General features: G+C 41.8%; 1 protein-coding gene across 2 annotated transcripts in view; it reads right to left on the bottom strand.

Annotated features, from left to right (window-relative positions):
- The window catches only part of kcnip1a (Kv channel interacting protein 1 a), a 47983-nt gene extending 28387 nt beyond the window's left edge, over positions 1 to 19596 (bottom strand). The window contains exon 1 of one of the 2 annotated variants that reach the window (XM_079556394.1): positions 19356 to 19596. In XM_079556394.1, coding sequence (XP_079412520.1) covers positions 19356 to 19443 — 88 coding nt within the window. In that variant the 5' untranslated portion in view covers positions 19444 to 19596. Of the gene's footprint in view, positions 1 to 6627; positions 7130 to 19355 lie in introns of those variants that run through there. The other variant, XM_079556396.1, reaches the window with a different exon arrangement.
- Between the last annotated feature and the right edge of the window lie 2732 nt (positions 19597 to 22328).

Raw genomic sequence — 22328 nt, 5'->3', positions numbered from 1 at the left:
AATTTATCACTTTAAAGCGGTGGGAGAAGAAATTGTAAATGAGCTCGGTTTGTATAATACAGCATACATTAAGGAGCGGCTGAGGGTTTTTAAGGAAATGAAGTTTTGATTTGACTCTGCATCTCTTCCCCTGTCGCAAAGTATTAATCAAGGCATGATTGCATATTGATTTTGTTCCAACTCTTAAAACCGCCAGGCACCTCTCTCTGCTTTTAGCTGTATAAAAGGGTTGTTTGCTCTTCTTGTCTATAAGGGTTTTATTTCTATTCAGTCCTTCTCAATAAATCTTGTGGCTAACAGCAGTTCAAGCAGTTTTTGATTTTTTTCAACTGGATGTGCTTCCTAACTGACTGTCCTCTTGGGAATGAGCCAGCAACTACATTTATACTTTATTTAACTGATACTACTGGGAGGGGCCTGTTGTATGTGTTTAGAAGTAGGGGAAACCGGAGCACCAGGAGGAAACCGGAGACCTACGTAGTCACATTATAGGGAGAACATGCAAACTTCACATAGAAAGGCCCTATCTGACAATGGAATAGAACCTGGGATCTTCTTGCTGTGAGGCAAGAGTGTGAACCATGGCTGCATCATTTTATCTCTTAATGGGAACGTACATCAGAGTATGTATATACAGTAATAGCATAGATTATTTTCACGTCGCCCGATATGGTACAACCGGGGCCCCACCCTGGAGCCGAGCCTTTAGGGTTGGGGCTTGTATGCAGGTGCCTGGTGGACGATGTGGGCCTGCCCTCCTGTGGACTCACCACCCGCAGAGGAAGCCGTAGGACGGGTGCAGAAAGGACTGGGCGGCAGTCATAGGCAGGTGCCTCGACAGCCCAGACGGATCGGTGCCGCGTCGGCAGTGATACGGTCGCTGTAACAGACTGTTGTGGTGAAGGGGGAGAAAAGCTCTCAATTTACCATTTGATCGTATACTTTCATAGCCTCATTACCCAAATCATGAGATTTGGGTAATGACCGAAAAGGATAGAATTGGCCATAATGTGCTTCCTCCACAGGGTGGCGCACCCTTAGAGATACGGTGAGGTGCTATGTCACCCGAGAGGAGCTCGGAGTAGAGCCGCTGCTCCGAGAGGAGCAAGCTGAGGTTGCATATACTATTGGGAGGAACCCCCCGAAAAGACCCAGGACACGCTGGAGGGACTATGTCATGAACTGGGCTGGGGATGTCTCGGGATCACTCCAGAACAGCTGGATCAAGTGTGCGAGGATAGGGAAGTCTGGGCATCTCTGCTCGGACTGCTCCTTCCGCGACCTGGCTCCAGATAAAGCAGAAGAAAATGTATGGATGGATATTTTCAGACATAAAGGGCCATATCTTGTGTTAGCGCCCGGAAGGGCGCAATTATTTTCTGAGTGGCGGAGCTATGTGTTTTGCGCCTTTGCCACTTGTGAGGGGGCGTCACAAGTGGAGGTGACTGCGCTGATGGGAGCCCCACTGACATTCATTTCCTAGTTGACATTGTGCTGCCTCGGGTTCTTCCTTAAGCATGATAGGCTCTCTCAACTTTATTTACCCCATCGTGAGCTAAACAATGTTCATGTCTCGAGAGAGAGAAAGAGCTACAGCGTCCGCTGTGGCGCGGATCGTGGCGCTTGGCATGCACATGTTCACCCCTCATGCCCCCATAACCCCTCTCCTGACAGAGGAGTCGATCTGGTTGGAGGATAAAGCGTGTCTCCACCCCAGTACTTCCTCCTTAAATGCGGTAAGTCTGGAGTGGCAAGATCAAAAAGGGCACTCGTCCTTAGTGCAAAATGTTATGCTAAAGTCTGCGTTTTGACACACGAGATCGGGCCCAAAGTATCTTGTCTGGTAATTACTGGTTCACATAGACTGCATGTGTGTTCAATAAGCAGTGTCTACTATTGGACAACATGCACTATCAATGAAACAAGGTCAAAAGTCAGTGGACTGAGCTGATAAACAGAGAGTAATGTCATGATAACCAACTGTCCCTGTCAAATTATTCAAATCAATATGCAACTCAGAACTTACCTTTATTGATCTACAAGGGATATCATTGACAATCAGACAGTAAATAATTTGTTGTGGTGGCAAGAATATGCATGGGATACCGAACAGTCTGCATGCCTTATCCTATCCTTTGTGCAGATGTTGTAGGTTTTCAAATAAGTAACTGCTTCAACAGCTTATACAAAATAAGTTGTAAGAAAGTTGAGCATCAAAGAATTTGAATATTAATAAACATTTTGCGGGTTAGGTCTATAGGGTCTACAGGGTCAATTTGCAAGCTTTATCCTGAAAAGCACCCAGTTTAGGTTCACTTTGGGACAGTCTCAGCTGCTCACATTCCCCAAGTTGGACCAGGATCAAGGATGGGCCAACCTTCCATGTAAATCAAATCCTGCCCTGCTCTCATTTGGCCACTTTTAATACCGCTGCAGCAGATGGCGAAACACACACCCGTAGACCAACACTAACCCACTCCACATCCCCCTCAGGAGCGCCTCGCCTCGCTCTCCCAACTTTTTCCTCAACATCTTTCTTTTCTCTCTTTTTCACAGTCCTAGCTTCCTGAATTCTTCAAACAGCCTCACATCTCGCAGACTTCAAGCTCCAGAAGGTTACATCGTCTTTACTCTCAGAAGATCTTAGCTAAAAATACTTGTACATCAGATGCTGTGTAAGCATTGTTGCTCTCTCTAACTAGTAACTGGGTTGTGCTACAAACAGAGGACAGTGTGGCCGAGTTTTGCTCAAAAGGGAAACAATTTAGTATTCCGTCCCAAGTTCTTGTAAAGGTGGATACAAGGTTGAAGCTAAATTAAAAAATCTGTGACGTAAGAGTGTACAAATTGTATAAAGCACTTTACTTTATAAATAATTCCGCTGGGAGCACTCTGTATAATTATTATTTTTCATTCAGTCCTCTCTCAATTGAAATGGGACAAAGCTATTAACCAGTTTCCCTGGCACCGACCAACAAAAGGCAAGGCTGCCATTCTACACCGACAGCCTCTCCAACCAGCAACTGGATCACACACTGTATAACCATAGCCAGGTTGTGCATCTTACAAAACAAAACAAGAACAGAAGGCAATGCTGGTAGATCTTTGTTTTATCTGGGCATTGTCTCAGCATCAATAAACTTTTAGTAAGACTTCGATATATGCATAAGAAGAAGCTATTTAGAAAAGCAAAGTATTAGTATTCATTATTAGAATAATCATTGGGTCAGCAGTGGCTCAGATGGAAGAGTGGGTTGTCTCCTGACCAGAATGTTGGCGGTTCAAATTCCGGCTTCCCCAGATGCAGATTGTGCTTGGGCAAGACACTTCACCCACCATTGCCTGTGTGATTGTAGATTGTGAATGAATGAATGAATGAATGAATGAATGAATGAATGAATGAATGAATGAATGAATGAATGAATGGTGGGCCAAGGGGCCAAGGGGCCAAACACGCAAATTGGCAGCCTCGCTTCAGCCAGTCTACCACAGGGCAGCTATAGGTTCAATATACTGAGAAATTATGAAATGTATGAACAATGACTACAAAGGGCACGCATAAAAGTGCATTTAATGCTTTTGAAAATATGACTTATTTAGATTAATAACATTGTTGGAAGTAAATAATTATCATTTTGTTTCAGAAAAGTTATTTTCATTTGAATTTTTAAGCTACTGACAGGAAGTGACATAGATAAAGGTAAAGTTCCATAGCTGTTTGACTCATTTCCCATTGACATAACATGGTCGGCATGGCAACAGTTTAAAATTGTTGTCCTCTATCTGTGTCACTTCCTGTCAGTGTTTAAAAAGGAAGTGAAACTATAAACATCACATTATCAAACCAAAGAAAGCTGGGTTATTTTTTTTTTTAGCAAAAATCTTATAAATAATAAATATAATCGGTTTGTTGTTTTAGTTTTGTGTGTAATGTGTCATATGCACTTTAAGAAGCTTGTTAAGCTTCAACTGAATGCCATGTTACAGCTGAATGCAAAAATCTACTTTCTTCAAGAAAATCTTTGCTCTTGTCTGGGTCAAATGGGTTTATATCGCAGAAAAGGACTGTTTTCTTTTTTTCCCCTCAGTCCATTTTAAATGAGCTCCGGCCCCGTCATGTCTATTATTAATGCAGTGTTGCTTGAGGATCTGAAAATGAAGATCATCCAAATGTCTTTGCTCCAGAAAATGCCACTGTATAGCAAATAATCTGACTCAAATGTTTCTTAAGACTATATATAAATATCCACGAAGCTCCTTTCACCACTTAGTTACATTACCAAACTTCTTAGAGATGTGTTTGTGTAAGTTTTCCATTGTAGCCACTTCGTTAGTACTAATAATGTTTGTTTGACAGTAGGCCGCACATTTTTTGAGATGTGTTGCTGCAATTGAATTAATATCTTTTCCCCAACACCCCATACTGGTTGATATACCTTCTACCAAGAATAAAACACATCTTATCCACAGTTCAAATTACAGCATGACGTCCCAACTTCTTTGAAATCTTCACTAAACCTGCAAATAGCTTGAATATAAATAATGTGCCTCAAGTATGTGTCAAGCAGAGATCTGAAGTATCTTTTGAGAGCTGTTGCCATGCTGTTGAATGAGGCTCATCTTGGGAATTCAAATAAACAACCCACGCACCATCCTATATATGCAGCGCCGCTTTATATCCTCCTTTACAAACTCTCTCTCAAAAAATGTCGCACAGATAGCTTCACTAATTGCCCGTTGAATTTTAATGTTCAATATTTTTGCAACTTTTATTTTCACACTGAAGTGATTCCACGATTTTCACAGCTCCCAGTCTCCGCGCTCACATCGCCTCCACAGCTTCCGCGACATATGTGACTCACAGCCTGTTTGTGTTGATCTCTGTCACTGATTGGTCCACAGCCCAATTAGTGATTCAGCATGATTTCTGAGGGATCCTACAGGGGACAGGTGGTGCAGTGGGATGTGGGATGCGCTACTGGTGTGTGATCCTGACAAGGAACAGGACAGAGGCATGGAGCTGGCCGAATTTGAGCTTAGTAGACAGCATCTAACTCGATCTATAAGAATCAATAGACATTATCTCTTCATCTAGTGCATAGGTTTTCACCACTTTTTACAATTATTACTTCGCTTGATGAGATATGAGTGAGGTATTTGTTTACACCAGTGATATTTGGAAGTTTTGTGTTCAGAAAGTTGAAAAATAGGGAGGAAAGTTTTGTTGACTTGCTCGTTACCCATTGGTAAAGTATGGTTGCATAGCAAGATATAGAAATTTTACCTTTTTGTGTGCGCAGGACAAGGAAGTAAAATATTTAACCTCCCGAACATTGTCAAACCACATAGGGAAAACTGTTTAAAATGTTAAATCTTACATGTTTTGGTGAAATGGGTGTGTCACTTGCACGTTAACTATTAAAATGATCAAATTGGAGCTTTATGTATTTCCGTTGATGGATTTTTTCATTAAGAGAAATGCTCTATATCTTGCCAAAATGCATTTACATTAGTTTTTAATTCTTTTCTACTTGATTTGCTCGGGGTTTGTGGAAAGTGACAGTACATTCCCTTTGTTATATCAATGAGCTGGAGCAGTCGTATTAGTAGAAATACACTGACACATAGCAATTTAGGCAGATTAATTTTTACGAGGGGAACAGATTATCTAACTATACACTGCAGTATGTGCATATTTCTTTGAATATACATATAGCCATGAGAATGAAGGTGTAGATGGAGAATTTTAGAGCAAATGGTTGCAATGGACAACAGTACAATATCTTCAGGTAGTCTTATTATGTATAAAACCAGCTAATCCTGTACTTTAACTTCTATAAAATGTACAATGTGAAATGAGTGTGGATTTCCAATCATTAATTGCCACTCAAATCGCAATAGCAAAAGTTATCAAAAGAGATGCTGACATTTTTTTAATGTACAGTCCTATGTACAGGTATGTGTCCTGTATTTTGCTTGTGAAACCCCATTTTGGCTTGAAATATGTTTAATATACATCACAATGTCAAATACTTCCACATAACTGCTTTGCTTTTACATATTCTTATTTATGCTTACGGCTCATGACTTTATGCCAATGTACAGCATTTCTTTGGCTGAAGATGCTGCCGTCCACAATATTCATGAATATAAACAGCAAACACATTAGCATGCGCGAGTCAAGTGTCAGTGCCATTTCCCTCCTGTCAAACAGTAGCCGGGCAGACAGGGAGCAGGTTGGTTTGAAGAGCCAGGAGGGGTAAATACCATCCCCTTTTATAGACATACCCAATGTCACAGCCAGCGCACACAACCCTAAAAACACAGTTCAAACAGAGGACAGATGGACTCGGGATTGCCTCCTAAAAAACAATTGACTTCTTCTTCGGACTAACTTTATATCACTGCTGCAGTGTACGCACATCCATGCTCATCCCCATAATGCATTCCCAGTGCAATATTCATGACTGAAAGATGCAAACATACTTTACATGACACCATCAACGGCTTAAACACACACGCAACAAGACAGGCACTCCTCTCATGTGACAGCCCCATGCACAGGGCTTTCAGAAAAGTCACGCAAGATTTCAGGAGAAGTAACAACAAAAAAACTCAAATGCTTACCTTTGCGGTAGTTTACCGGCTTGGATTGCAATGAGAAAGTGCCCATGACGATACCCATGTTGACTTGTGGCAGAGATTAAGCCTGAGTGCTGTGTTCCCTTGGCTGTAGTGAGTCTTACAGTGAGCTCGTGCAAGTTAGTCCATGTGGTGGAGTCTAAAAAAAACACTACACTCTGGAAGCGAGAGGGTCTGCGCCACTCGCTCTGCTTTGGGGATGAGAGAGGAGACGTGAAAGAAATGCACTGACGCTACCTTTGTCTACTGTCACTGGAGCTGGCTGGGTTTGCATCCCTACTATCTCTCTCTCTCTCTCCGCTCTTTTAGTGTGTCCCTCGCGACCAGTCTGTCATCCCATCAATTCCTATGAGCCTCTTTATGCATCTGCCTCTCCTCCCTCTCCCCTATCCGTCTGAGGCGCCCTGTCTCTTTGTCTGCTGGGAGGAAAAGGAAAGATTGCACACTGTTGCACTGAGAAGACAGGGAGGGAAAGACGGAGAGGATGGGAGGAGAGGCGGCAAAGCAATGTGAAGAGGAAAGGAAGGAAGAGACAGAGACAAATGATCAGGAATCACAAACAGCGGGTGGGAAGTGGATGCGGTGCGTTGGAAGAATGGAGAATCGGATAGATAACGAGAGCAAAAGGTGAGGAGAGATAAGAAAGGAGCCAGGCTGATCAGTCCCCTTTCTGCTCTCGTGCAGTGTATCGAGTATTACAGCCTTTATCTTTACATGCAGCAGTCTGGCAGGTGCTGCGTAGTTACTGCCCCCACCGCGTGTGATTACTCTGCTCGTGGGTGGGTCATGGACAAAAACCTCTTGCATCTGACACCTCCCCAAATGTCGCTCCACATATGCCAGCAGCACTGCCATCAGCGAGTGGGATCAGATGGCCGGACAGGAGCTGATAAATCAATCAACAGAGTAAAAACAAACAGGGCATTTGTGTCCCCTCCACCTGACGCATGTACTTCTTTGTCATTCATGCTTAACCCCAGGGCTCCAAACTGTGTAACACACTGGAGTGGGGATTGGCGGGTCGCACAGCTTCTATTGACTCAGTCCCAATTGAAATTCCTCACATGATTTTAGTTAAGAAAACAATTTACAGCAGCACCTCAGCTGTGGTCGAGATGAGGCCATCAGAGCCGATGATAAAGCCATTAGGCCATGGCATTCATTAAAAGCTGCTGCTTCTGTCCCCTGCATGGCGGATCGATGCCGAGCAAAACAGGTCGAACAGAGCGAGGCGACGGCAGACGAACAGACAGAAAATGAAGCACAAATAGATAATTAAATATGAGAAAGGCAGCACTGCAGGCAGGTGGCAGCGTAATGATCCGAAACAATTCATGAATTCATGGGTATGCTGGGACTCATTGCACAGCACTCTTTTATCAAATCCCAAATTTTCTTCCCCCAATATGCACTCAACCATGTTCATAGTATATTCACAACATGCACAAGCAAAACAAACTTAAACAGCAGCGATATATTACCAGGGAGAAAACCTACTTCACAGCTGCCAAACACACACACGCACGCACACACAGGCACTGAGTAAATACTAAAAGCTCGGCTGAATCGGCGAGATAAGAAAGATCTGCAGAGGAGATGATATTTAACTTCAGCAGAGACACAGTTATCAGAGTACAGACAGCATGTGGTTGATCAAACAGTTCCTAAACCCATCAAATATAATGAAATACAAGCAATTTGGATCAGTGCCTCTAATGGTGACATTTGAACCCACAAAAAAACTGCAGCAACAAAAAACCAGCAACTTAACAAACAGGGAGTAAATGGAACAGAACAAAAAGCAGCTTATCATTAAATTGAAATCTGAACAAACAGACGTCTATTTGGGGTTTATTTGTGCAGCGGTATTAAGGGAGCTGAAAGCAACTATTTAACTCTCACAACTTCTGCTTGGTGTTATTGAGAAAAATTGAGGAGAAATGCAACACTAAGCAGCCATAAAACAATAGCTGTAGGTAACAAAACACACTGAGATGTCAGGGCTTTCATTTATTTGTCTTTCTTGATCTTTCCGCACAGACCAGAGGAGCCAATCGCATCCATGCTGCTATGGGCCTTTGGTGGGTAACGCCTTGTCTTACATTGAGAAACAGTTACAGCAAGCATGAACCTACAATTCCATTTTCATATTTTTATATATATGTAGGCAAAATGGATGCTCTCGTGAAATGTAGTTTGTTTCCAAGATAATATCCAAATTGTTGTGTGAAGCAGGGGTGTGTCCAAGCTTTGACTAGAACTGGCCCTTAAGGAATGGAATACTTAATAATAATAAAATAATAATGCATTGGTTTTATATAGCGCTTTTCTGGACACTCAACAACGCTTTACATTGCACTACTCATTCACTCCATACTCGGTGGTGGTAAGCTACTATTGTAGCCACAGCTGCCCTGGGGTAGACTGACGGAAGCGAGGCAACCAGTCTGCGCCATCGGCCCCTCCGACCACCATCACACACTCACTCACGCATTACATTCGCTAGGCTTCCTGGTGTTCCCAAACGGTCTCCCATCCAAGTACCGACCAGGCCCTTCCCTGCTTAGCTTCCAAGGTCTGACGGGATTGGGCATCGCATAGGCGGTATGGCCACTACTTAAACTTAAAGGGACGAGACGGAATTTAAAAATGTTTAAAAAAAAAATTGGGAAAATGTAGGGGGTGTATTTTCCTCCCCCTACTCGCTGTCCCTCAAAATGTTGGTATTTCTGGCCGAAATACCAACTATCTCCATCAACATCCATTCATAGAGACTGCAGTTATGTGCAAGACCTGAGGTGGCAGTGGCGAGTAAAAACATTGACAACCTCCATCTAGTCCCTTTAACCACTTAACGCTCGCCAGAACTGAGCCCAAACCGAAAAGCTTCTTGAAAAAAGATGGAGATGAAAACGTGTTGCAAAAGACAATACAAAGCAAGTATCACACAATGAAAAAGCGGCAAAAACGCAACAAGAAAGCAGCAAAAAGGTGATCAAAAAGCAACAAAAACACACACACAAAAAAAGACAAAAAGACGACAAAAATGCAACAAAGAAACAAGAAAAGAGTGACAAAAATGTGCCAGATTGGCAACAATAACGCAATGAAAAAGCAACAAAAACACGGCAAAAAATCTACGAAAACACAACAAAAAGAGATGAAAACATGACAAGAAGACAAGTTTAAAAAACGCTGACAAAAATGTGACAAGTTAACTAGTTAGTTTGTTTTGTAGGTCTTAGTCATTGATTTAGCTTTCCAATGATAAGGTATAACACTGGCCTATTGGCTGTAAGCTCCAGTCAAGAAGATTTGGGTAAGAGGTTCAGCATTCTGGGAAACATATAGATTTGAGAGTCCAGACCATAGACTGTAGAAAATAATGGACGTCTTATGCTCACTCCTCCCCGTTTACCAGAATGACCACGGCCGTGGGGCAATTCATGGCGGATTTACAGGCTCCCCCTCCCCAGCTCTGACGAAGCATGTTCCTAAAAAGGACATACGGGCGGGATTTTCACCGTAGACTCGGCCCTTGCGTGACGTGTAGCTCGCGCTGCTCCAATGCTAACAGTCCGAGCCTCATTAAATACGAGATTTCAAAAAATCATATTACGAAAACCAGCCTGGTTTCATATAGTGTTATTAACCCAGCGTTATCTCAGGAGGAAGATCTAGCCTAGTCTAGCGTTGAAACAATTGAAACCAGGCTTTAAAGTAGTTTTTAACGTGTCTAAAGTCCAATGCTTTTCAATGGGGGCCTAGCGGCGATATGGAGGTACTGCAGCAACGGCGGAGCAATGGCGGCCCCCACGTTTGTGGTCAAAAAGCAGGGCAGCCAGCGGCCATTGGTCCAGACCCTACATGTGCCCCTGATTTGAAAAGCATCCAATGTCTAGCTACAACAAGAAACAGATGATCATGTTGAAAAAACTGAGGAACACATTCACCTAGAAGTCTTTCACATGCACATTTTTGCACACTTGCTCAAATATTACTTCATTAGCGTTAACGAGAAGTCTTAAAAAAATCAATATTCATTTTTTGTTACAGTAATTTCGCCCACTCCTACATGCTGATTTAGCTGATTATTTCAGTTTTGTGACAGTGTGTAAGCTGCCAGGGCCTAACTAGCAATCTAATTAGGCCATAATCTATGCATCTCTTATCATGCTCTACCAGATCTATGCAAATCATAAGATATAATTACTTTCTATGGAAACTAATGAAGCTGTATCCGGTATATATCTTGCCTTTCCATCAGAGTGATAGTCATTAGCACCGTACAAGGTAAAAAAAAATAAAAACGAACCTGCGCTTAAACTGCGGAGCAACAAGTCCATCACATTAGGAAAAAGGCCAAATTTTTCAAAGGCATTAAGCTTGACATGCCCCTTTTTGGCCTGCCCGTGGTGCCTGCCGAATTCCATCTCATCATTTATTAACTATTACACAACAGACCTTTTACTAGATTGAGACGGCTTGGCAAGATGGAAGGACAGGAATAAAAGATGGCTACAGCAAAAAGCCGTGAAGACAGCTCGTATTAGCCATAGTGCAGACAAGGTGTTGAAAGCATCAGGCAATGTGGTGAGCAGGATGTGAATAATAAATCGCTTGGTTAGCAGCTGCCTGGTGTTATTAAACAAAAATTGGATGGATTCTGCCAAGAAAATTGTATGGAGGGCAAGAAGATGGGGCCGGGGAGAGCAGAGATGAAGGGGGGGGAATAACACTAGGGGCAATAACAGCGGACAGGAAGGTGGCAGGAGCATGGAGAAAGTGAGACGAATTGCAAGGGAGAATCTGCAGGGCGAGATAGATGAGGGGAGGTTACGGTGGAAAGCAAGACCTTATCAAGACACAAATGAGTGGACAGGGTTGATATGGAGCAAGAGGGAGGGGGTGATAAAGAAGATGGGGATGAAATGATAGAAACAGGACCGTGTGGCTGACGGAAGGATGTAAGAGGATGGTATGACCTGGATAACAGCCACAGTTAGTCACAGGGCTGACACAGTGACAATAACCATTCACTCTCGTATTCATCCACCTGGAGCAATTTAGAGTAACCGATTCAGACAGCACGTATAGTATATATTCATGATTCACAGTGAGATGTTTGGCGATATAATGTCGATGTCATTACTGGGGTATGAGGTACAGTATGAAAAAGCACATGATACTAACATGCAAGCTCTAAAGTTCACGTTGATCAAAGGATGCAGTATATATTGATATGAATATTTCTTAAAATTTTGGGATGAAGTCGGAGTATTTAACTGAGCTGCTTAATGGAATAGGCGACCGTTTTTCAATACTGAGATATGTTCTTACCTGAGCTTAGATGAGTTGATGCGCACCTGGCTGGTCTTTATGTGTGCGCTCAGTCACGCAAAAAGACCAAAGATGTTGTTAGCATTTAGCCTCTCCTCCTCTCCTCTATGGGGCCAAACGGGGGTCAAGTTTGAAGCGACCAAGCTCTTCCACGTTACCCTATTTAAATATGATTACGTGAATACTTACACGATCCGAGTATAGTTACACAAAATTAAACACATTGATTTTCTATGCGGATAAAAAGGGGAACTATATTGTAAGGCGTAATAACAACTTAGGAGCACTTCGACTTTGCGCAGTAATATCTTCACTTTCCATAGGGAAAACGTGGAAGAGCATGGTCGCTTCAAACTTCACCCCCTTTGGTCACATAGAGGAGAGGAGGGGAGGCTAAATGCTAACAACATCTTTGGTATTTTTGCGTGACTGAGCGCACGTGTAAAGACCAGACAGGTACGCATCAACTCGTCTAATCTAAGGCAAGAACATATCTCAGTATGGAAAAACGGTGGCCTGTTCCGTAAGAGACACTAAATGGTAACAAAAGCTGAGTAACAAAGCATGTGTAGCCATTGGCAACAAACCCCATAAATAAACATGAATCAAAAAGTCATTATGAGGAAATCCGCCACACCTTCTAAATTGTGTTCCTGCATACTGGTTTGTCTGACAACCTGCGAACGCAGCACCAGGGGCTGTAACTGGCCAAAGGGTGTTGTCTGGGTCATCAGAGGAAACAGATTGATTTAGTGCAGCGAGGAGCGAAGGAGACGAGCTCGATGACCCTGACAGACCAAGGAATGAGGTGTAACTCCGCGGAGACAGATTGGTCAGACCCTGCAGCTCACAGTCAATCACATGTCGGTCTGATGCGAACACAACACAACATAACACCGCAAACTGTGGGGCAAACCAGTAATCTGTAATCAATGGGAAGCCTGTGAGAAAACGTCCTTCCTGTGGTCTCGTAGCGGTAGAGAAACTCAAAAATCATCTTCCGAGATCGATATTTTCATTGTGGTTGGTTCAGCTAAATTATTTAACCCTTACACGGCTTGCATTGCACTATAATAACCCAGATCACAGATCACAGAAAAGCGGGCCAGCTATCTATCTATCTATCTATCTATCTATCTATCTATCTATCTATCTATCTATCTATCTATCTATCTATCTATCTATCTATCTATCTATCTATCTGTTTAGTGTATGCGTGTATTTAGTGTATGTGAGAGAAATCTTACATGATGAAGACATACAACTGTTATCACATTGGACTTATGTTTCTATTGAAAGTCTTGCTGATTGAGAATATAATTTAAACAGTGCACGATAATCAATGTTGGTGTTAAACCTTGGTGTCAATGCACGTCTTGAACTGGAAATGGTTAATTCCTCAAAATATTGGATAAACCACTTGCAAAGAGGCTTAATAGACAGCAAAATTACTAAGCTAAGTCTCCCCCCAATAACAAACAATGATGTGACGCTTTTAATAACTGCTTTCAACCGTTTGAGTGACAGTTTGTCTTATCCAAGCCACTTAGCAAATTAATCATGAATTATTTACACTGCTGCCTGTTGTGGTCTATTGTTGTCTTCCTGTGTTAGACAAATTAGCAGAAAAACTAAATCTTTTAATAGATCTCTTGCAATCCAATTAACAGTATAAAGAAAAAAATATAATTAACTTCTACTATAAGAAACAATATGAACAAATGAAAGAAAGAGTGCAACAAACTACTGCATGATATAGAAATGCTTAACTCTAGACAGCCCCAGTCGACGTCTTTAAAAGCAGGATTTCACACCTGAACTGAACCAACTGCTTCCCTTTGAATGGTTGCTCCGTCTTCACTATCTCCCGAGTTCATAAATCTTCTCAAGGCTGCGGCTGCTGTTTCTCTGTACCCCTGAGTGAATCTATTGGAGGGATTCACCACTGTAATCTACCCACATACTTTATGTCACCTGTCAGATGGTGAGAAACTCCACTGTGAATGCGTGCGACCTCCTTTCCTCCGCCGATAAGCAGAGATGACACACTTCCACGGTCTTTTTCCGAAGCACTTTATAGAGCATTTGTGCCTAGAAACAGCAACAAATAAGGGCTGTTTATTCAGTATGATTTGCGGTCTGGGTGAGAAACAGCCGTACATTATGTCATAAATAGAAATGTTTAACCGGGGTTACTTTGCCTGTGGGGCCACCGTATCCACTGTGACATTTTGGCAGAAAATGAAAGTTTCCCTGGATATGTTCTCTTCATTTCTGCACTCGGATTACCTGAACCAAGCATTTTCTCCAGTTTGGCTTTATCCAAATCTTAAAACTTCTTGAAAAAAGTGTCAAAAGAGCAACAAAATGAGACAAAAACGAGGATGAAAATGCAGCAAAAGAGTGAAAAAAAAAAAAGTGATAAAAATGTGACAAAAACGTATCAAGAGAGCCACTAAAGAGTAACTGAAAATTGACAGAATAGTGACAAAACGCAATAAAAATATGGCAAAAAATGTGGTGAAACCCCAATAATAAAAAGGCAATGGACACAAAAGTCCAAAAAGTGATGCCATTGCAGCAACAATACAAGCAGAATGATCTGTGTAGATGAGCCTACTCTGGCCTATAGGCTGTAACCTTTTAGATTTGTGTATAGCTGAACCGGAGAAGTGTGAGTTTTAGCTTTATATATATATAGCACATTTCATTTGCTGTACTCCACTCTGTGCCAGCAGAAAACAAGTCCAGCCATTTTGTTTGCTCATTTGTCAGGAGCTTTCCATTTTAGAAAGTCATTGATCAGAAACAGATGAAGAGACGGAACACAAAGCCCAAACAAAGTACAGCACGGAACCTGTAAACTGTTCCAGTTAAAATACAGTGGAATAGTCTACAGTAAAAGCTTAAAATTGGCATCCTATTCACCTGCAGTGTTTTGCATTGTGTACATTAGAGGAAAGCCACGCAGCGACAGTGATGATGGGATGATGATGGGAAGTGCCAACTCAATTAAGCTCAGGGATGGATTACAGCGCAGGGTGGGTATGCCCCCTGAGTAGCTTCTCCATATGAATGATTGCTATGCATTATTTTCCAGATTAAATATTCTCTCTGTCCCCTTTGGCTCAGTAAAAGTGATATGACAGGCTTTTGTAGCCTCGCAGTTGCCGTGAGCTCAAAGGTATAACAACATGCATTATTATTACGAGCAACATCAAAGAGACCGCACTATACTCACGTTCACTTCCCCAATCTTTTAAAAGAACAGAGAACCTTTGTCCTGCCCTCTGTGTCTGGAAGAGGTGTACCTGAAGCGAATATGAAATTGAAAAAAATGAGCCTATTGAATTTTTCATTGAGCGCTTATGAGTAACTCCATGGATCTAAGTCCTCCTGGTGTGAAATGTGGATGCTGGTTTTATAACTCTGCTTTAGTGTCTGACAGTACTCAAGCGCAATCAAGTTAAGAGCTACTTCAGAAGAGCAAGTCATTTCAGGCATTTCACTCGAGATTTGTTTGTATTTTAATCACTCTGCCTCACAAGGCTGAGTGTAAATGGTTAGCTTTATCGCCCTCTGCTGCACAGCATAAGAAATGCAACTAATGGAAGAGGCTGTGATAAAGTCATATCCTGCTGGGAAAAAGCATTTACAATATATTATTCATCATCATTGCATACAGTTCCTACGCCTTCTAACACCAGTAAAACCACTTAATTAAAGGCTAAAATAAAGTGTGTCAACATTTGTTTAATATTTCAATAGTGGAGTTTGTATTTCATCTCTGTTTTGGGAGTAGTTCAGTAGTTGAACGGTAAACACAGGAAGCAGGAGAGCAGTGATTAACATTGCATTTCTCCCTTATTCCCTTCACACGATGCTTTGAAGAGTTGAAACAGAGTCAGCATGTTTAAACTTACAATTCCTGCAGGAAACTTCTCACTAATCAGCGGTTAATCTCGAGAGGCGAAGCACTGTTAGCATTAAAGATCCTCCCCACAGTCCATCTTATGATTAACATTTGATTTTATATATATATAGTTGATAACAATGCCAGAAACAATAACGTCCCTTCATAGAATAGCCATATCTTTATTAAAATGAGGTTCAATCTGAATGTGACCAATTAAAAAACAGACCAAATCCCTGTGCCTAAAACCAGAGATGTGAGAGTGAATAACATACCATGTGCAAGCTTTCTATGACAACAGTCCAGAAAAGGCTCAAAACAATATCCATCTTGCTGTCTCTTGTTTAATCATATTGTAGTGGATAAAAGGTACAACTCTGCTTTAACAGATGCCCCTCTCCAAGTCTTTAGCATAATTTCTCACAGGTTTTTGGCCGCAGGCTACAGCCAATGTCGTGTGTGTTGAAGCGAACCATCAGGTGCCATGACATGGGTCCAGATCCCACAGCGAGCAGTTTCCTTGGCCCAGGCAGGATCCACCTGAGGCCAGGCTGCACGGGCAGGATAAGTGAATTCACGCATGGCTGGCACAACTTATGACGGTGTTTACAGGGAGGTGGAGGGAATGAACAGGAGTATGTAGGCACAGGATGTAATGCCAGTGTTTTCTTTGTGTTGGACCCAAGCATATCGGACATATATATAGCCTAGACAACCATCGCCAACTACCTGCAGAGGAAGAAGTACACAAATTCTGCAAAATCTGTAAAAGTAGCAAATAAAACGTAAAGAATGTCGTAAATAGGTAGCATACTTGGATAAACAACAAGCTACTATGTGTTCTAAAGTGTAAAAATATGTATTATAGATGTATAATAATCCCGAAATCGAAAAAGTGAATTACACCTATGCTACATCATGCACAGGGTTGCTGCTTGAATGCCATGAATCCTCCATTATATGCCATATGAGGTTTCAGCAGAATGTCAAGAATTGAAGGGTTCATCAGCTCTGCAATACCACAAAGCTATCAGCAGGGGTCAGAGCTGCTCTGATAGCCACTCAAAGCCGCATCTCAGTAGCCTCAAGCGAAACCTTACAATTTAGAAGAGGGATAACCATTCATCTACTCACTTTTACCCTTTTAAAGAATATTTATAGCTCTGAAACATGTTGTTCACTGGGGGGAAATACTTTTGCCAATTTCTCGGCATGGCTTTTAAACTGGTCCAAAGTGCTGACAGTTAAAGGTCAAGCTCTAAAGGCTTAGCTTTAAAATATGCAGATTTTCCACCTTTTGGCGCGGAGCTTCACAGGAAAGACATATTTTGCGGAGATTAAAAACAACATCGGGAACAAAAGCCGAATAATTACGTCTTCCAAAGAGTTCATATATTGTTCAAATTACGTGCAAGGCTCCTCCAGCTCTGAACACGTTGTGCCCCACATTTAGATCAATCTAATTAAGGCAAAACCGCGCTATATGAGCCATGAGGAAATATTATCCACTGAAAAACAAAAATTAGACAAACGCCATTAAGCCATTAGCGGAGTGAAGACAAGTCTTTTTGCAGCAAATGTAAATTAGATTATGCATTTTCAAAGCAACTGTAATGGTGTTGTGTGACTGACCCACGGTGCATTTCTGCTCCCTGTGAATTTATAAATAGCGTGAAAACTGGCAAGCACATTCACAAAGCCAATCCATAAGCGTGTAGTATTAGAATACCAGAATAAATTAATCTGCCTTCAGTACATGTATGCAAAAATTAGGTTACACAAATACAACTGTGCAAAGTGGAAAACAATAGGTCATAAATGCAGCCTGTAAAAACTACACATTGAGATTGTCCCTTCAAGGAGAAGTCTGTGCATTGTGTAAATGTTTGCTTGGGCCATTTGGTTTTATAGCTGTGCCATAATATGATGTTGTTGCTTGAAATTCCCTCTGAGGTTTGGGGGAATGGCAGGGTGGTGTGTTTATGAACCTCTACACACATTCTGCAGACCCACATCTTTTGGTAACGTTTTGAGCCATTTTCTTACAGTCAGTGTGGGAGTTTTAGTGATAATAGCGCCATGTGTCTTCAGTCTCCAATGTTGGACGTCGTCAAGAAAAAACAACAACAAAAAATGTATTTCTAACCATTGAACACCAACTTTTATCTCTACGGGTCCGTGTGTAAACTCTATCACAACAATGAGTGCATTATGTAAATCCTTTTCATTCATATGTGCACAGTGCAATAAACGGAATATATCAGTACTATTTGGCCTTGTATTCATGTTTACTGTAGCATATAACTTGAATGTATTTCATAAGAGGACTTTAACTTGTTACGTAACACACCCCATCAGTGACTTTAGACCTTCAGGGCATGTTTTACCCACTGCAGGAGTCTTTCCAAATATGTGAATGAGCCTAACAGCTTGTATGTTACGCAGTGTCGTCAGGCATCTGCTATTTTTATGTGACAGCCTACTTTGATGCATCTTGCCCCTCTGGTGAAAACAGCAAATGGCCTCTATGGTATAACTTTAAAAACATAATACAGTATGTGGTATGTGTGTGCGTGGCTCCAGGCTTACTCTTTGTATGTCCAGAATTAGCGAAAAATAGCACATGGCATACATAAAGAAATGACCCCATGTGCTGCTAACCATACAAGTGCACAACAACTTCACTCTCCTTTATGTCTATGGGGGCGGGGTGTGTGTAAGTAACAAGCCGCACCAATATGTTTTATTACTCACATCTATCACTACATGTGCCCTAAATCAACTTTATCTCTCCGATATTAGCAGCTCAATTCCTTCATCTCCGTTTTGCCCTCAGGAGATCGCACTGAACAGAATGAGGTCAAAGGAAGAAATTGAAAAGTTAGCGGAGTTGTTCAGTTCAGCTGAATTGGACTTTGGCCAATACGTTTTTGCTGATGTTTTGGGACTTGTCTGGATCTTGACTCTAGCTGTTTTGTAAGGTGCACTTTTAAGTATCATAGTATATGTCCTACAGATGGGTTTCCCCCATAAAAGTGTAGTGGGTTGGTTAATATAGACCCAAGTATGAAATGTATCCCTTCTAAAGTATTTGTACTGAAGTGCTACAATCTGCTATTTTGTGATAAACGTGCTTATTTGTGGTACCACATATACTTCTAATTTAAACTGCATTACAAAAACAAAAATACCATTGCAATGACAAATGGTTTTGGATAAATTGCATCAGTCCATATTGTAAGAACATGGTGCAGATGTACATGTTTTTTATGAAGAAACAGACTCAAAACAAGCCCTAGAAATTCAATCAAGTTTTGCCAAAAGCCAATCTAAAACAAGTCATTAGCATTCAACTAAAGAATGAGATACTTTCCTTGCGTATTTGAGTATTTACATTTAAACAGTGCATATATGAACAGTGACAGTTTGTTTTAGTAATGTATTTAAAACGTGTCCGTACCTTTGATGAGTGTCCCAGTGACCAGCTTGTGAACCGAAATGGCAAACTTGACCAGTCCCTGTTTGCAGCGCTTGGCGCATCCCGCCATCCTCACAGTGACCCGGGACACGGCAGGGCGAGCAGGGGCCAGGGCAGGTGTGTAGGACTGGTCCCCAAATCAGCAAAATGTCCCAAAACAAGATCAAGAGAGGGACTCCTACGGAGGGAGGAGGGAAGAGGAGTATTCCAGATGTCTGGACGCACGTTCTGCTGAGCTATAGGCATAAGGAGAAAAAAACACAGAAATGGTGATCTGCCCGTGCCTCTCTCCATCCCCCACTGTCTTGCATGGCTCTCTTTGCTCTAATGTGTCTAAATTAGAGCAACTGCATTCAGAAGCATGTATAGAGGGGGAGAGAGTTAAAAAGTGTGCAAAAGAAAAGTCCAAGCTTGTTAGAAACTTACCCGTAAAACTTCAATGCAGTGTGTGCACAGCCTCTGGAGTTGCGGTAATGAACTCTTTGATTCTCCCTTCTTCATCTGTTATCAGCTACAGTAGACCCCCCACCATCACTCTCTCTCTGAGCGCACCATAATCCACTTTCAGCACCAGTGACAGTGGACAGCTCCCCAGCAAGAGCCGCATACTCCCTCTACAGCACAGGCAGTACACACCTCCCTCTGAGACTCCTCCCACGACTGGCAGCAAGCAGAAACTAAAGAGCGCAATATTGGCCATAAAAAATATCCTAAAGCTTTCTCAACTGAGAAACAAATTAATGCACAAATGTTTTCCAGTTGTTGTTTTTTAGGCCCGCTTGGTTTACTGGACATGACAGTATGAAAGCAGCTGAAGAGCGGGGAAGAACAGCGGGGAAGAACAGCGGGAACGAGCGGGGAGTCAAACTTACAAGGCTGAGGTTGGTGTGTTGTTCACTCTCCAGCATATGTGTGCAGCAGATTTCACCATAGGCTGTCAGTAAACACACACACAAAAAACATATTAAAAAATACATCTGTTTCAAATAGGCAGATTTTGTAGTTCAGGAGTAAATGATTTTACCAGTGAAACACAAAACCCCTTTATGGCAAGGCAAGGCAAGTTTATTTGTAGAGCCCAATTGTTACAAAAGGCAATTCAAAGTGCTTCACAGTTGCACTTTACATCAGTATCATAAAGAAACCGTTTTACTGCAAAGAGTTATACATTTGCTTTTCCACCGATAATATTATTTCTTCTAACATTTTCTAACTTTTTGTTTTGTTTAATCTCAAATTAGCAGAGAATCAAAGCAATTGTGAGAAGACAGAGGTTAGGCATATTAGGGGCTGTAATAGGCTGGTGTTTCAAATCAGAATCCTCCCAATTTACACTGCATGTGTAACTGAGCAAGACACTTCACACACACTTTGTATGAAGCTGCGATTGTGTGTTTGATGGGAGCTTAAATGCAGCACAATGATAAAGCAGTAAAGCAGTAAAGTTAAGCAGTTCTTAAAAAAAAAAAGGTTTTTTTTTTCAAAAGTAAAAATCAGTGTTTCACGTGTAAGATCTACGTCAACGCTTTAAGTGACTTCATGATCATGCCAGGCTATAGCTCAAAACAAGTGAGAGTAAACATTCGTACAGGCATTGGAGAGAGAGGCACAGGGGATGTAGAACAATAATCGTATAAAGTCCTGTGTGGCTATATTTAGTACAGTACTTGAATCACATGGGGCTGCTGGTCCGATGGCTAGAACACAGAAAAACACTAATAAGAGCCAAGTTAGGGGGAAAAGTAATGGGAGAACAGATGTAAGCAGACACAATGCAGGGAAAGGCGGAGGCGAAGAAACAACGAGGCAATAAAAATGCTAATAACAGGCATAAAAAAACACCGGGTGACTTGATGGCGAAAGGGGAAGCATGGCTAAGGTGCAAAAAAACTCAATGCACCACACAATCTTTGGGTTATTTGTGAGTGAAAGGTTTTGGGCACAGAAGCCAGATCAATAGTCCCGTTCCACTTATTTTTTCTTTGGCTCGTAGGCTTTATTGGACAGGACAGTTCAGCGGAAAGAGGGTGAGGAAAGGGGAGAAACATTTAGCAAACTGTCAGAGGCCAGTCGACACTGTGGGCGCTGATGTGAAAAACATATGCAGACGTATATAGCAGAATATTGTTAATGTTAAGAGCAATTGAACACTGATGAATAAAGTGGTGTTTATAGGCATTAAACCTATATGTTAAGCTATCTGCATAGTCACAGAAAAGGAGCAACATCTTCATGGTGGTGTCCCGCTCCCTGGACAGTTACGAGTCAGGTCCAAGGAGAGTTAGTTATCGGCAATTAAAACAACCATATATGGTGTTTTATGTTTTATCCTGTTCATTGGGTAAAATAATACACAGTATGGCTTAAACCACTAGGGCACCATGCAGCAAAGCAGTCCCTTATTCTAAATGTTGTACTTGAGAGGTTAGGTATTGAATAAACCAAAGCGAGAGAGGGGATGTGGGGCGTACGCCAGCAAACGCGAGCGGGGGGTGTGCACAATTGTTTGCAAAGATGCCACCACTGTTTTGGCTATTAAGCAACGGAGGAGATTACTTCGTGCTGGAATCTGCATAAACACTCTTCTCCATTACCGCCCCTGTTGTTCCTGATTAATGAGATTACCCAACACACATTCAGGGATGTAATAGCGGCTTAATTGCTTGTCTCTTCCCTAAAATTAGAAGTTGCTTTGTTTGATGTCTGTTTCAACCTAGTATAAGTGACAGAGCGGTTATTGCATTGGCGCTGTACCTGATACGCTGTGGGCTGCGTGAGAGATAAGATACAATGAAAAGACTTATAGCTGGAGAATTGGGGCAGTTAGAAAACGGACAAGGAAAGGGGGTTAATGCTGTTGAGGACTTGGCTGAAAAAACAAAAAAATGAGAAAACGGTGTGCTGGATAGATTGAAGGGGCACATAAAGGAGATTTAGTTGAGCTAAGAAGATACA

Source organism: Gobius niger, assembly GCF_951799975.1.
Source record: "Gobius niger genome assembly, chromosome: 5".
Lineage (NCBI taxonomy): Eukaryota > Metazoa > Chordata > Actinopteri > Gobiiformes > Gobiidae > Gobius > Gobius niger.
This window is presented reverse-complemented; position numbering and strand designations above follow the sequence as displayed.